At 36.6% G+C, this 15,130-nt stretch overlaps 1 protein-coding gene and 1 long non-coding RNA gene across 6 annotated transcripts in view; one reads left to right on the forward strand and one right to left on the reverse strand.

The window, feature by feature from the left end:
* TTC8 (tetratricopeptide repeat domain 8) overlaps nucleotides 1–3,619 on the forward strand; it is a 56,519-nt gene extending 52,900 nt beyond the window's left edge. For 3 of the 5 annotated variants that reach the window (XM_035261256.3, XM_002754183.6, XM_054240266.2), the window contains 2 exons: nucleotides 380–463; nucleotides 2,924–3,619. In XM_035261256.3, coding sequence (XP_035117147.3) covers nucleotides 380–463; nucleotides 2,924–3,040 — 201 coding nt within the window. In that variant the 3' untranslated portion in view covers nucleotides 3,041–3,619. The remainder of the gene's footprint in view (nucleotides 1–379; nucleotides 464–2,923) is intronic. The other 2 variants (XM_054240264.2, XM_054240265.2) reach the window with 1 other exon arrangement.
* Nucleotides 2,922–5,215, reverse strand: LOC144577453 (uncharacterized). Its single transcript, XR_013521457.1, has 2 exons — nucleotides 5,038–5,215; nucleotides 2,922–4,920 (listed from the first exon to the last, which is right to left on the reverse strand). It is a non-coding gene; the product is annotated as an uncharacterized LOC144577453 (long non-coding RNA).
* Between the last annotated feature and the right edge of the window lie 9,915 nt (nucleotides 5,216–15,130).

Below are 15,130 nucleotides of genomic sequence, written 5' to 3' on the forward strand. Positions count from 1 at the left end.
AGCAGTAAACACTAGATTAAGAAGAAAGTTGTAGTATTGAGAAGATTTTTATTTCAAATTGTATGTCATACTGAAATATATACTCTGTGAGAACATTGGTTCCCAGATAACTTTAAGGGTACTCTGAATTTTCAATTCTCTTATTTACTCTGTCTTGTGAAGCATTTATTATTAACATAATTTTGGCAAGGTATCAGTAGTTAATTGTATTTCAGTAAGTCATTGTATTTCAAGAGGAATGTTGTCTGTATTTATCACAGGCTCATGTTTATTGAAGTCCTGCCATAGATAAATAATTCTTTTACCAAAAAAAAAAATCACAAATACAGTGCTTATATATGTTTACATGCCTTTGGTTTTTCTTTATTTTTATACACAGGCAAGGGCACTATTACAAACTGCATCATCTTTATCACCCCATATGTATGAACCACATTTTAATTTTGCAACAGTCTCTGATAAGGTACTCTCTTTCTTTATTAATTTATCATCTGATCTGTTCTTTTTCTTTCTTGGTTTTAAAAAAAATAAAAATAAATAGGGAAATTCTAACCTCATCTTCCTGAAGGAAATGGCTTTTTAAAACTCTTAATTACTATATATATATCTTAACTTCAAGGAACAGTTTTTAAAACTTTTAATTTTGACTAAACACCATTATAGATTATATAATTATGTTTTGAAATATGGCATTTAGTCATTGAAGAAGTACTCATTTAATAACTCCTTGCCTGGGAAGTGTTTAGTTATTGGCTTTTACAGCAACAAAGTCCTGTGTATTATTTGTAGATCATATTGCCACCAAGTTTCTGGCACAATTGCTGTACAATTAGAGATATTCTAATGTTAAAGCTATCTTAGCTATGAAGAACATGGAGGAAATAAAACTTAATACTGTGCTGCCAGTCAGTTAATATCCAAAAGCTAAAAGGAACCACATGCCATTTGTAACAATAAGAAAACAAGCAAAAGATATCTAATAACTATCTTGTACTTGGAAGGTGAGTCTGTTTTGAGAATAAGGAAATGGCTAAAAATGTTTGTGATGTAAATTAGAGTCTTGATAGACCACGAGATATTTAAAAAGATGTTATTTTTCATAGCATAAGTATGAAGTCATCTACACTGTCATTTCTGTATTGAAAATAACATAAGCTGTCATTCATAAGTTGTAATTACTGAGCACCTGTAGGTACCAGCCACTGTTCTAGGTGCTTTTTTTTTGAGACGGAGTTTTGCTCTTGTTACCCAGGCTGGAGTGCAATGGCTCGATCTCGTCTCACTGCAACCTCCGCCTTCTGGGTTCAGGCAATTCTCCTGCCTCAGCCTCCTGAGTAGCTGGGATTACAGGCACGCACCACCATGCCCAGCTAATTTTTTGTATTTTTAGTAGAGACGGGGTTTCACCATGTTGACCAAGATGGTCTCGATCTCTTGACCTCGTGATCCACCCGCCTCGGCCTCCCAAAGTGCTGGGATTACAGGCGTGAGCCATTGCGCCCGGCCTGTTCTAGGTGCTTTACATGCCTTCTCTAATTCTTCCAACTACCCCGCCTTCATCACTCATTTTTTCACGACTGATGTTCTGTTTATTGAGCCTCTGCGATATACCAGGCTGTTTTTGGCACAGAGGATGTAATGATGAATACAACAGACAAAAACTTCTGCCTCATGCAGCTTAGTTTCTAATGGAACCCAAGGCTTATAGACGTTAAAAGACTTCTGTGTCCTATGGAAGTGGCGGGTTTCAGATTCACACCCAGCTCCCAATGACGTCCAGATTCCCACTGCACCGTGTTACTGCTTAGTTAATTAAACCTCCCAGAAGGCTGGGTTACCTTCAGGAATAGCATCACATTTTAGTAATATATAACTCAAATGAGACATCTTCTTTAAGCAAAAGGCTACACTTCCATAAGAGAAAATGGTATATTAAAAAGAAGGGCTATGATTTTAAAAAGGAAACAATTTCTGTTTTAATACATATATATTATTACCAAAAATCTACCAGAGTCGATCTAGATTTTGTGAATATACATCAAAAAGCTCTTCCTTTCTGGAATGTATTCATGAATCAAAATATACTCAGATTGTCATTAATGATAAGTTATTGTATGTTTTAAAATCTTGTAGCTACAAGATTTGAAATATTCCCAACACAAAGAAATGATCAATGTTTCAGGTAATGGATACCCCAGTTACCCTGATTTGATCGTTATACCTTGTATGCTTGTATCAAAGTATCACATGTACCTCATAAATGTTATTATGTATCAATAGAAATGATACATTCAGACAGTATTATATTTTTCTTTGGGAATTAATACAAAGTTCATTGAAAATCAGAAACACCCTTTATAAACTTTTAAAACCAGGTATTTTCCCAACATTATTGTGCCAGCACCACTTAAAACCTCTCAAAGCATGTTATCATGCCTTAAATAGAGTCATTTTTGCTTACATTTTATGTCTAAAAGGTAATAACTCTAATCAGAATATATTTTTTGTGATAGCATGCAGATAGTTTTTCCTAAGTTTTCTGAGCTAGCTAGAGCTGACTGTTTCATCATGCAAATGTCATTCATTTTACATTTATAATCAGTGACAGGAAGAGAAGACACAGGTTTCTAAATCCATTACCAGACAGCTGTAATTTATTTATATAATTGCTTATTTTATCTTTCTCACATACTTTTCAAAATTGAATTATAATCTAGAATTCTAAAATTATGCTACTTTTAGCATAATTAAGCAATTTGCCTTTAATAACCCTTTCAGTTATGATGTTAGTTGTGGGCTAGTTAAAAAAAAAAACCCTTTGAATTTCTATAGCATGCAGATAGTATGTCTTATTTTCTTTTATACTTCCTTACTCATTTTTTTCTGATCTCATTCTATGGTCTTATTCTGGTATTTTTTGCAGATTGGAGATCTGCAGAGAAGCTATGTTGCTGCGCAGAAGTCTGAAGCAGCATTTCCAGAGCATGTGGACACACAACATTTAATTAAACAATTAAGGCAGCATTTTGCTACGCTCTGATTGTTACTTAGGCCACATATGTTCTTATGAAGAGGCATTATGCAAGGGGAAAAAAGAACTATGTATGTCCTATGTATGTATATAGTTTTATATGTATATTTTACAAACCTGTCTTTGATATTAGTGAATGTGACACATAAGGAAGTTGAAACCAGAATGTATAATGAAAATTTTATAGAAATAGTAACTTTGTAAAATAATATTTTAAAATACAAGATTTAACCCTTTCCAAGTTGATCATCAAACTTTCTCCCACATTATACAGTAGATGTTTCTTTATAATGTTTATAAAACATTTTGGTGAATTTCCTCATTTTTTAATAAATGTACACTTTTTAAGTCCGTAAGCTATTAGCCATCATGTAGCTTAAGAAGTCTGAAACCTGCCATTAAAACTGTACCTTTAAGCCAGGTGTGGTAGCATGTGCCTGTAGTCCCAGTGGTTGGGAGGAGGAGGTGGGAGAATTATAAACAGAGACTTTACTTAAGACTTTTAAAATGTATTTAAAACTATTTTTATTAAATATTTTGTGATTGCCTGTTAAGCTTTCAAATAAATCTGTGTGTAAAACACCATCATTTCATTATTTTTCATGAGTTTTTATTTTAGTCATTGCTGATGAAACATGTTTTTCAGAAGTCCAGTAATTTTATATATTGTCATTATTTTAATTTTATTTCAAATGATGTACCACTAATTCTGTTTTTTCCTAAAAAGTGGTTTATGGGATGTCACATTATTAAAATAAGAATTTCCAGATTAGAAATAGAGTCATAGGCCAGGAATTCCACTTCTGGTTAGCCACAGCAAGGAAGTCAGCGATATTCCAGTACCATGCATGGTATTGCAAAGTCTTAGAAAGGCTCTTGAACTTTTCTCTGCCTTATTTAGTGGAACTCTCATTAAAGTGTTCACACAAGGAAATGTGTTATGGGACAGGAGCACTCAAGCTCATACTTTGGACTTTGGGATCTTCATGTTATTTTTCATCTTTTTAACTTCATGAAACTATTTGATAGATACTTATATTCTGTTCAGATTTGTATAAATTGTAAACTCAGCTGATGGAACAATAAAAAATTGAATTCAAGGAATAATAGTTTGTTTGAGGCTAGAATTCATTACAGACAAGAAAGCAAGGCCCTGTGTCACACAGCTAGTTGTGGGGGACAGCCATAGCTGGAGCCCAGGGTCTTGTTCCTGCACCTTAGACTTGAACCTTTGTTGGTTCTCTGTGATGTGTTAGTGCTTGTTTTGGGCTTGAGAGTTTCCTCGGATACTATCAGATTTCCTAATGTGGTAGTCAATATTCAGATTCAAATTGTGTAATATGAATCATTTTCTTAGATAATTTAAAATGACAGCTAATAAGAATGGCTAAGCATTTACTGAAGATACTGAATATGCCCAGTTTTCTAAGCACTTTATGGGAATGAATTCATTTCATTCCTACCATAGTCTTATGCAGGCTGTAATTATTCCCATTTTACTTATGAGACTACTGAGATGTAGAAAAAAGCTTACTGAACTAGTCGTAAGTGCCAAAGATTCAAGTTTAGGCAGTGCAGTCCCTTAAGTATGTGCACTTAATCACTATGTTAAATCACCTCTCTAAAATGAACATTGAAAATTGAATAATAAGGGAATATTAACACAGAAAAAAAGAAATGATTCCATTTTCCTAAGGTGATATAAAAGGATTTTGTCTTGAATTTATGTGAATTCAATGTGAGCACCAAGGCAAAGAATGAGTCATAGTGGCTCAGGGCAGAATGATGACATAACACCGTGGATGACTCTATCAGAAGCGACATTCAGGATGTCTTTGTAACAACATTTCTTATGGACTGTGTAACTTCTGGCTTCTGTGCCAACATTTCTGTAGAAAGAACAGAAAGAAGGTTAATAATTGTTTTCCAGTTTCCCATTGTGGTTAAAAAGATGTTCAATCCATAGATACAAGTTGTTCAACCAAAATTCACATCATGGAGCTTACTTCCAACTGATTAAAATGAGATCTGGCAAGAAGGCTTCCTGTACTGAAACGCTGAAGAGGGTAGAAGTTCTTCCTTCTTCACAAATGTGTCATGGCTGAGCCAGTCCCTGTAGTGATAACTCTTCTATTACATTTCTGAATGCTTTTTCCCAGGCTCAGATTATCCATCTGGATACAATTTATGGCCTACAGGTAAGAAAATTAATAAAGGTAACGTCACTACACTATCATATTATTATTATTATTATTTTTCGAGACGGAGTTTTGCTCTTCTTACCCAGGCTGGAGTGCAATGGCGCGATCTCAGCTCACTGCAACCTCCGCCTCCTGGGTTCAGGCAATTCTCCTGCCTCAGCCTCCTGAGTAGCTGGGATTATAGGCACGCGCCACCATGCCCAGCTAATATTTCGTATTTTTAGTAGAGACGGGGTTTCACCATGTTGACCAGGATGGTTTCGATCTCTTGACCTCGTGATCCACCCGTGTCGGCCTCCCAAAGTGCTGGGATTACAGGCTTGAGCCACTGCGCCCGGCTTATTATATTATTATTATTGAGACAGCGTCTTGCTCTGTCACCCAGGCTGAAGTGCAGTGGTGTGATCTTGGCTTACTGGAACCTCTGCCTCTCGGGTTCAAGTGATTTTCATGCCTCAACTCCCAAGTAGCTGGGATTACAGGCATGTGCCACCACACTCGGCTAATTTTTGTATTTTTAGTAGAGATGGGATTTCAACATGTTGCTCAGGTTAGTCTTGAACTCCTTATCTCAAGTGGTCCACCTGCCACGGCTTCCCAAAGTGCTGGGATTACAGATGTGAGCCACCTCGCCCAGCATCACTACACTTTTAAAGTAGTTTCCACAACCAACTCGTTACTACAATGAGAGATTTCTGTCAGGGTCTTTCAGCCGGGATTGAGTTTAAGCATTCAGGAGATAAATATTTTAGAAAGACTGGCAGGACTAAACCTTGGAAAATAATGAACCCAGAAACCAAGTGTAGGAAAAAAAGCCATCACCAAATAGTTTTGTATTCTAGGGAACAGAAAAATTGGAATGTTCCATGGTTATGTTCCTTCCAGAGTTCCAGAATGGTCGTCTAGGCTCTGATTTGAAGGAAAAAAAATTTATTTAGCAATTTGAAAATAACTGCAGTTTCATATCTGTCCATATAGATGGCATTAGTTCTATTTTTAGCTAAATAAAAACCACATTTTTGAGAGAGACTGTCATTTCACTTCTTTGATGTCAAAGCCAATTCCTGAAATGAGAGAATAGATATAATCCTTGGGAACTATGTTTCTTGCAATGTGGTCCTTTTCTTGATCTGAATCTAATTCTGACTAAAAAGGAGAAATTGACTGTTAAAATGAAAACAATGGGAACTCTTGGTGAAAGCAACCAAGTTATGTTAGAGAAGAGGCTAGACCTACACAGATTTTAGGAAGAATTTCTTTTTCTTTTTAAATCCGAAAGAGAGACCCTCTTCCAATATTTGAAACTCAAGTTTTTATGGACTCCAGCACCTTGCAACTGTCACTGCTCTCCAACCCCACCCCTCTTCTGATCTAATAGCTTTCATTTATTTCTCTCTACTGGATTATTTCTTTTAAAAAATCGTATTTCCTTTAAGCCTACCTCCCTTTTTAAAATAAATAATATAATTGTTTATTAAAATAAAGAAAAGCAAATAACATGAAAAGGAAACTCACAAAAGAAATTAAAATGGTTGATAAACATATATAACAAAAAAATCTCTGATAACTGAAAATGAAATTAATTCAAGAAAAATATACATTTTTTTCTGAGATGGAGTCTTGCTCTGTCACCAGGCTGCAGTGCAGTGGGACAATCTCAGCTCTCTGCAACCTTCACCTCCTGGGTTCAAGCCATTCTTCTGCCTCAGCCTCCTGGGTACCTGGGACTACAGGCGTGTGACACCACGTTCAGCTAATTTTTCTATTTTTAGTAAAGACAGGGTTTCACTATGTTGGCCAGGATGGTCTTGATCTCTTGACCTTGTGGTCTGCCCGACTTGGCCTCCCAAAGTGCTGGGATTACAGGCGTGAGCCACCATACCCACTCAGCCCAAGAAAAAGATACATTTTAAACCTCTTCAGAGAGCAAAGATTTGAAATGTTTGTTACATATGAGGTAAAGGTACTGTCAAAATTGGCTGATAGGCATATATATTGTTAGAATCTTGAGGGTGTTGTCGCAAATTTTATTAAATTTCTTCCATTTCTTTTGTGCTTTTTTCTTCTCCTTTTATGTACCCATCACCTAAGTATTCGGCCCTGTATCTGTCAGCTCTTCTTCCTGATGCTCTCCCTCCCTCCACACTCCCCACAACAGGCCCCAATGTGTGTTGTTCCCCACCATGTGTCCATGTGTTCTCATTGTTCATCTCCCACTTGTAAGTGAGAACATGTGGTGTTTGGTTTTCCTTTCTGTATTAGTTTGCTGAGGATAATGGCTTCCAGCTCCATTCATGTCTCTGCAAAAGACATGATCTCTTTCCATTTCATGGTTGCAGAGTATAGTGTATATGTACTACATCTCCTTTATCCAGTCTATCATTAATAAAATCTGCCCCCTTTTCTAGTTCCACTGTATTTCCTTTGTTACAGGTCTTGAAAGCTAGGTGACATTTGTTACCTACTTCCTCATCATTCATTCATTCCTCAATGCTCTTTAATCTGGAGTCTTATTTCCACCACGCTACTGAAACTGCCTTCACTGAGGTCACCAGTAACTCCCAAAGTAGAGGTCACTTTTTTTAACATAACTTTTTTGAGATATTATTCATATACTATGTGATTCCTCTTCTTAAAAGAAAGTATACCCAATGGTTTTTAATATATTAACAGTTGAACAATCATCACTATGATCAATTTTAATACACTTTCAGGTTGGGTACAGTGTCTCAGGCCTATAATCCCAACACTTTGGGAGGCCAAGGCAGGAGAATTGCTTGAGTCCAGGAGTTTGAGACCAGCCTGGGTGACATAGTGAGAGAGAACCCATCTGATATGGTTTGGCTGTGTCCCCACCCATATTTCAAATTGTAGCTCCCATAATTCCCCTATCTTGTGGGAGGGACCTGGTGGGAGGTTATCAAATCATGGGAGTGGTTCTTTCCTATCTGTTCTTGTGGTAGTGAATAAGTCTCATGATATCTGATGGTTTTATAAAGAGGAATTCCCCTGTACATGCTCTCTCTTGCCTGCCTCCACGTAAGACATGACTTTACTCCTCATTCAGCTCCTACCATGATTGTGTGGCCTCCCCAGCCACATGGAACTGTGAGTCAATTAAACCTCTTTCCTTTTTAAATCATGCAGTCTTGGGTATGTCTTTATTAGTAGTGTGAGAACAGGCTAATGCAAAACATTAAAAAATTAGCCTGGCACAGTGGTATATGCCTGTGGTCCTAGTTACTCAGGAGGCTGAGGCAGAAGGATCACTTGAGCTCAGGATGTCAAGGTTATGAGGCAATGTTCGCACCATTGCATTCCAGCCTGAATGATGAAACAAAATCCTGTCTCAATTTTTTTTTCTTATCATCCCCAGAAGAAATCTCATCCCCATTAACAGTCACTTTCCCTTTCCTCACAACCCCATCCCTATCCCTGACTGTAGCCCTGCACAACCACTAATCTACTTTGCTTCTCTATAAATCTACTGTATTAGTCTGTTCTCACACTGCTATGAAAAAACTCGGTAATTTATAAAGAAAACAGGTTTAATTGACTCACAGTTCAGCATGTCTTGGGAGGCCTCAGAAAACTTACAATTATTGGGGAAGGAATCTCTTCACAGGGCATCAGGAGAGAGAATGAGTGCAAAGCAAAGGGGAAAGCCCCTTATAAAACCATTAGATCTCATGAGCCCTCAATCACTATCATGAGAAGAGCATGAGGGAAACTGCCCCCATGATTCAGTCATCTCCACTTGGTCTCACCCTTGACACAGGGGGATTATTACAGTTCAAGGTAAGATTGGGTGAAGACACAGCCAAACCATATCATTCTGCCTCTTGCCACTCCCAAATCTCATATCATCACATTTCAAAACACAATCATGCTCTTCTAACAGTACCCCAAACTCTTACCTCATTCCAGCATGAACCTAAAAATCCAAGTCCAAAGTCTTATCTGAGATAAAGCAAGTTCCTTCCACCTATGAGCTTGTAAAATAAAATCCAAGTTAGTCACTTCCTAGATACAATGGAGGTACAGGCTTTGGGTAAATAGACCCATTACAAATAAGAAAAATTGGCCAAAACAAAGGGGCTACAGGCCCCATGTAAGCCTGAAATCCAATGAGGCAGGAATTAAATCTTAAAGCTCCTAAATAATCTCCTTTGACTCCATGTTTCAGGTCATGCTGGTGCAAGAGATGGGCTCCCAAGGCCTTGGGCAACTGTGCCCCTGTGGCTTTGCAAGATATAGCTCCCTGCCAACCCCAGCTGCTTTTATGGGCTGGCATTGTGTGTCTGTGGCTTTTCCAGGTGCATGATGCAAGCTGTTCATGGATCTACCATTCTGGGGTCTGGTGCTTCTCTTCTCACCGCTGTCATATTTCCCTTCCACACTACCTTAGCGGAAGTTCTCCATGACGGCCTCACAATTGCAGCAAACTTCTGCCTGGACATCCAGACTTTTCCATACATCCTCTGAAATCTAGGTGGATATTCTGAAACCTCAATTCTTGTCTTCTGCACACCTGCAGGACCAACACCATGTGGAAACTGCCAAGAATTGTGGCTTATACCCTCTGAAGCAATGACCTAAGTTGTACCTTTGTCTCTTTTAGCCATGGCTGGAGCAGCCGAGATGCATGGCACCAAGTATAGAGTTGCACACAGCAGAGGGGCCATGGACCCAGCCCATGAAACCATTTTTCCCTCCTAAGCCTCCAGGTCTGTGATGGGTGCACTGTCCTGAAGTTCTCTGACATGCCCTGGAGACATTTTCCCCATTGTCTTGATGATTAATATTTGGCTCATTGTTTCTTATGCAAATTTCTGCAGCAGGTTTAAATTTCTCCTCAGAATATGGGTTTTTCTTTTCTATCACATTGTCAGGCTGCAAATTTTCCAAAATTGTATGCTCTGCTTCCTCTTGAATGCTTTGCTGCTTAGAAATTTCTTCTACCAGGTATCCTAAATCATCTTTCTCAAGTTCAAAGTTCCACAGATCTCTATGGCAGGGGTAAAATGCTGCCGTAGCAAGAGCGACCTTTGTTCCAGTTCCAAAAAGTTCATTTCCATCTGAGACCACCTTAACCTGGACTTCATTGTCCATGCCATTATCAGCATTTTGGTCAAAACCATTCAACAAGTCTCTAGGAAGTTCCAAACTTTCCTACATATTTCTGTCTTCTGAGACCTCTAAGTCTCTAGAAAGTTCCAAACTTTCCCACATTTTTTGTCTTCTTCTGAGCCCTCCGAATTGTTCCAACCTCTGCCTATTACCCAGTTCCAAAGTCGTTTCCACATTTTCAGGTATGTTTATAGGAGCACCCTACTCTCTGTGGTACCAATTTACTATATTAGTCCATTCTCATGCTGCTTTGAAGAACTACCTGAGACTGGGTAATTTATAAATAAAAGATGTTTAATTGACTCACAGTTTTCACATGGCTGAGGAAGCCTCAGGAAACTTTCAATAATGGTAGGAAGCACTTCTTCACAGGGTGTCAGGAGAGAGAGTGAGTGCTGAGTGAAGGGGGAAGTCTCTTATAAAACCATCAGGTCTCATGGGAACTCACTATCATGAGAAAAGCATGGGGGAAACTGCCCCCATGATACAATTGTCTTCACCTTCAATTGTCTGCCTTTGACACGTGGGTGGGGGCACAGAGCCAAACCATATCATCTACCTATGCTAGATATTTCATATAAATAGTATGATATAACACGAGGTCTTCTGGGACTATCTTTATTCACTTAGCATAATATTTTCATATTTCATTCATGTTGTAGCATGTATCAGCATTTATTTCCTTTTTATTGCCCAATACATTACACCTTATGGATATACCACGTTTTATCTATCCACTCATTAGATGATGGATATTTGGATTGTTTCTACTTTATGGCTATTATTAGTATTGATCCTGTAAACATTTATGTACAAGTTTTTCTGTGGATGTGTCTTTCTCTTGGACATTTATTTAGAAGTAGAATTACTGGGTCATATGGTATCTATATACTTAACCTTTTGAGGAATTGCGAGAGTTCCCACCATCAGTGTATGAGGGTTCCAATTGCTCCACATTCTCATGAACATTTGTTATTATCTGTCATTTGGATGAAAGTAAAGGTATAGGAAAAGATATATCATACTAAAACAAAAGGAAAACTGAATGCTATATTACTATAAGGGAAAGTAGATTTCGAAGCAAAGAATATTACTAGAAATAACCAAAGGCCATTTAATAATGATTAAGGGAGTCAATTCCTCCAAAGGACATATGAATCCTAAATGTTCCTGTACCTAATAGCAGAACTTCAAAATACGTAAAGCAACAATGGATAGAAATGCAAGGAGAAATACACAAATCAACAAGTTGGCCATAAAAACATAGCAAGAGAAAAACAAATTAATCTCAAAATAGGCATAATGAAAGAAATAACAAATATTCAAGTGGAAATCTAAGAACTAGAAAAGAAATAGAGGATATTAGTGAAATCAAAAGCTGGTTCTTTGAAGAGAGCAATAAAATTGATAAGCCTTTAGTAAGAATGATAAGGAAAAAAGAACACACAAATTTCCGATATCAGGAAAGAGAGAAATATTACTCCAGATTTTACAAATATTAACAGACGAATAAAGACATTTATAAACAACTTTATGTAAATACATTCAACAGTTTAGATAAAATGGACAAATTCCTTGAAAGACACAAACTGTCAAACTTCTTCAGGAAGAAATGGATAACCCAAATAGTCCTATATCTATTAAAGAAATTGTATTTGTAGTCAAAAACCTTCTCAGGCCCAGATAATTTTAGTGGTTGATTCTACTCAACATTCAATAGATAGATAATACAAATTCTGCACAAACTCTTCCATAAAAATTGAAAAAGGGCAAGTATTTTTCAACTCATTTTATGAAGCCAGCATTAACCTGGTACCAAGATCCAGACACAGATAATACAAAAATACAACTATAGACATAACAATCTCCCTTAAAAGCACACATTTTAAAAATTATTAACAAAAGATCAGCAAATCAAATTTAAGAATGTATAAAAAGCAGTGACATATCCTGAGCAAGTACAGTTTATTCTAGAAATCCAATATTTTAATATGCAGTAGTCAATTAATATAACTCACCATATTAGCAAGAAATAAAAAAATCATATGATCTTCTCAATAGACTGAGAAAAAGCATTTGATTAAACGTCACACCCAGTTTGATTAAAAAAAACACTCAGCTAACTAGGAATAGAAGAAAACTTCCTCAATTTGATAAAGGCATCTACAAAAAGCCTGCAGCTAGCTAATGTCATCCTCAAAGGTGAGAGACTGAAAAAGAACGCACCTTCCCCCATGAATAAGAAAAATGCAAGGTTGCTGGCTTTTGGTTCTTCAATTAATGTTGTATTGGATGTTCTAACCAGTGAAATAAAGCAATAAATATATAAAAGACATTTAGGCTGGAAAGAAAGATATAAAATGATTTTTTGAAATTATAAAATCAATACTATTTATAGAAATATGAAGAATACCATATATACTTGGGATAAATTTGACAAAGTTATACAAGACTTCCACAAAATATTACTGAGGGAAATTTTTAAAGTCCTAAATAAATGAAGAGCCATACTATGTTAATGGGTTGGAAGACTCAATTCTGTTAAGATGATATTTTCTCCCAGATTAATCTACATATTCAACACAGTTGCAATCCAAATTCTAACTTCTTTTTGGTAGGAATTCAAAAATTAGGTCTAAAATTAATATAGAAACGCAAAGATCCAGTGATAATCCAAACACTGTTTAAAAAGAAGAACGAATTTGGGACTAATGCTATCTAATTTCAAGGCTTATTTTAAAGCTAACATAATCAGTACAGTGTGGGTTTCATCTCAATATAGACAAATAGTTTGATGGAACAGATATAAAGAGTCAGAAATAGAGCCTCACATGTGTGGAAAACTGATTTTTGACAAAGGTGCAAAGACGAAGGGTAATTTTTTCAATATGATGAAACAATTAGATATCACATGCAAAAAATGAACTTTGACTTCTAGCCTGCATCACATACAAAATTTAATCACAATGGATGATAGGGTTAAATGTATAACCTATAAGTATAAAACTTTTAGAAGAAAACATAAGAGAAAAATCTTTGTTGGTTTGGGTTACACAGAGGTTTCCTAGCTACACCAAAAGCACAATTTAAAAAAGAAAAATTAATAAATTTGATTCCATGAAAATTAAACTTTGTGCTTCTAAGGACATTGTTAAGAGAATGGAAAGAAAAGCCACAGGCTGTGAGAAAATATTTGCAAATATGATATCTGGTAAAGGATTTGCATCCGGAATATATAAACAAGTCTCAAAGCAATATGAAAACAATGCAATTATAAAGTGGGCAAATAACTTAAATGAACATTTCAAAGAAGCTATATAAATGGCAAATTAGCACACAAAAAGATATCCAACACCATTAGTTGTTAAAAAATGTAAATTAAAATTAAATTAGGATGTCTACAATTAAAAAGATGGCCCATGCCAATGGTTGGCTGGCATGTGGAACAAATGGAACTTGGAAATCATATATTCAAGAAAAGACTTGGACATGAATGTTCATGGCAACTTTATCTGTAAAGTTTCTAACTGGAAACAATTCACATGTCTGTCAAGAGATAAATGGATAAATAAACTGTGGTATGTATGCATAATGGAGTGCTATTTGGCAATAAAAAGAAATGAACTATTGATAATATGTAACAATATGGATGAATCTCCAAATAATTATAGTGAGTAAAAGAAGCTGAGCAAAAAGAAGTACATACTGTATGATTCCATTTATAGAAAATTTTAGAAAATGCAAGCTATATTGTCAGAAAACAGATCAGTGGTTGCCTGGGGACAGGGTGAAAGCTTCACCAATGTATACATATATCAATCTTATCACATTTTACACTTTAAATACATGTATATATGTCCATTACACCTCAATAAAACTTTTAAAAAAGGAAGACATATATGAGGCCAACAATCATATGAAAAAATGCTCATCGTCACTGGTCATCAGAGAGATGCAAATCAAAACCACATTGAGATACCATCTCACGCCAGTTAGAATGGCGATCATTAAAAAATCTGGAGACAACAGATGCTGGAGAGGATGTGGAGAAAAAGGAACACTTTTACACTGTTGGTGGGAGTGTAAATTAATCCAACCATTGTGGAAGACAGTGTGGCGATTCCTCAAGGCCTTAGAAATAGAAATTCCATTTGACCCAGCAATCCCATTACTGGGTATATACCCAAAGGACTATAAATCATTCTACTATAAGGACACATGCACACGAATGTTCATTGCAGCACTGTTTACAATAGCAAAGACCTGGAATCAACCCAAATGCCCACTGATGATAGACTGGATTGGAAAAATGTGGCACATATACACCATGGAATATTATGCAGCAATCAGAAATGATGAGTTCATGTCGTTTGTAGGGACATGGATGAACCTGGAGAACATCATTCTCAGCAAACTGACACAAGAACAGAAAATGAAACACCTCATATTCTCACTCATAGCTGAGTGATGAAAAATGAGAACACATGGACACAGAGAGGGGAGTACTAAACACTGGGGTCTATAGGGGGGAAAAGGGGAGGGCCAGTGGGAGGGGGAGGTGGGGAGGGATAGCCTGGGGAGAAACGCCAAATGTGGGTGAAGGGGTGAAAGCAAACAAAACACACTGCCATGTGTGTACCTATGCAACTGTATTGCATGCTCTGCACATGTACCCCAAAACCTAAAATGCAATAAAAAAATAAGAATAAAAAATTAAAAAAAAAAAACTTAAAAAAAATAACTCCAACTCTGCACCTTAGTGAAAGTT

Source organism: Callithrix jacchus, chromosome 8 (assembly GCF_049354715.1).
Source record: "Callithrix jacchus isolate 240 chromosome 8, calJac240_pri, whole genome shotgun sequence".
Classification (NCBI taxonomy): Eukaryota; Metazoa; Chordata; class Mammalia; order Primates; family Cebidae; genus Callithrix; species Callithrix jacchus.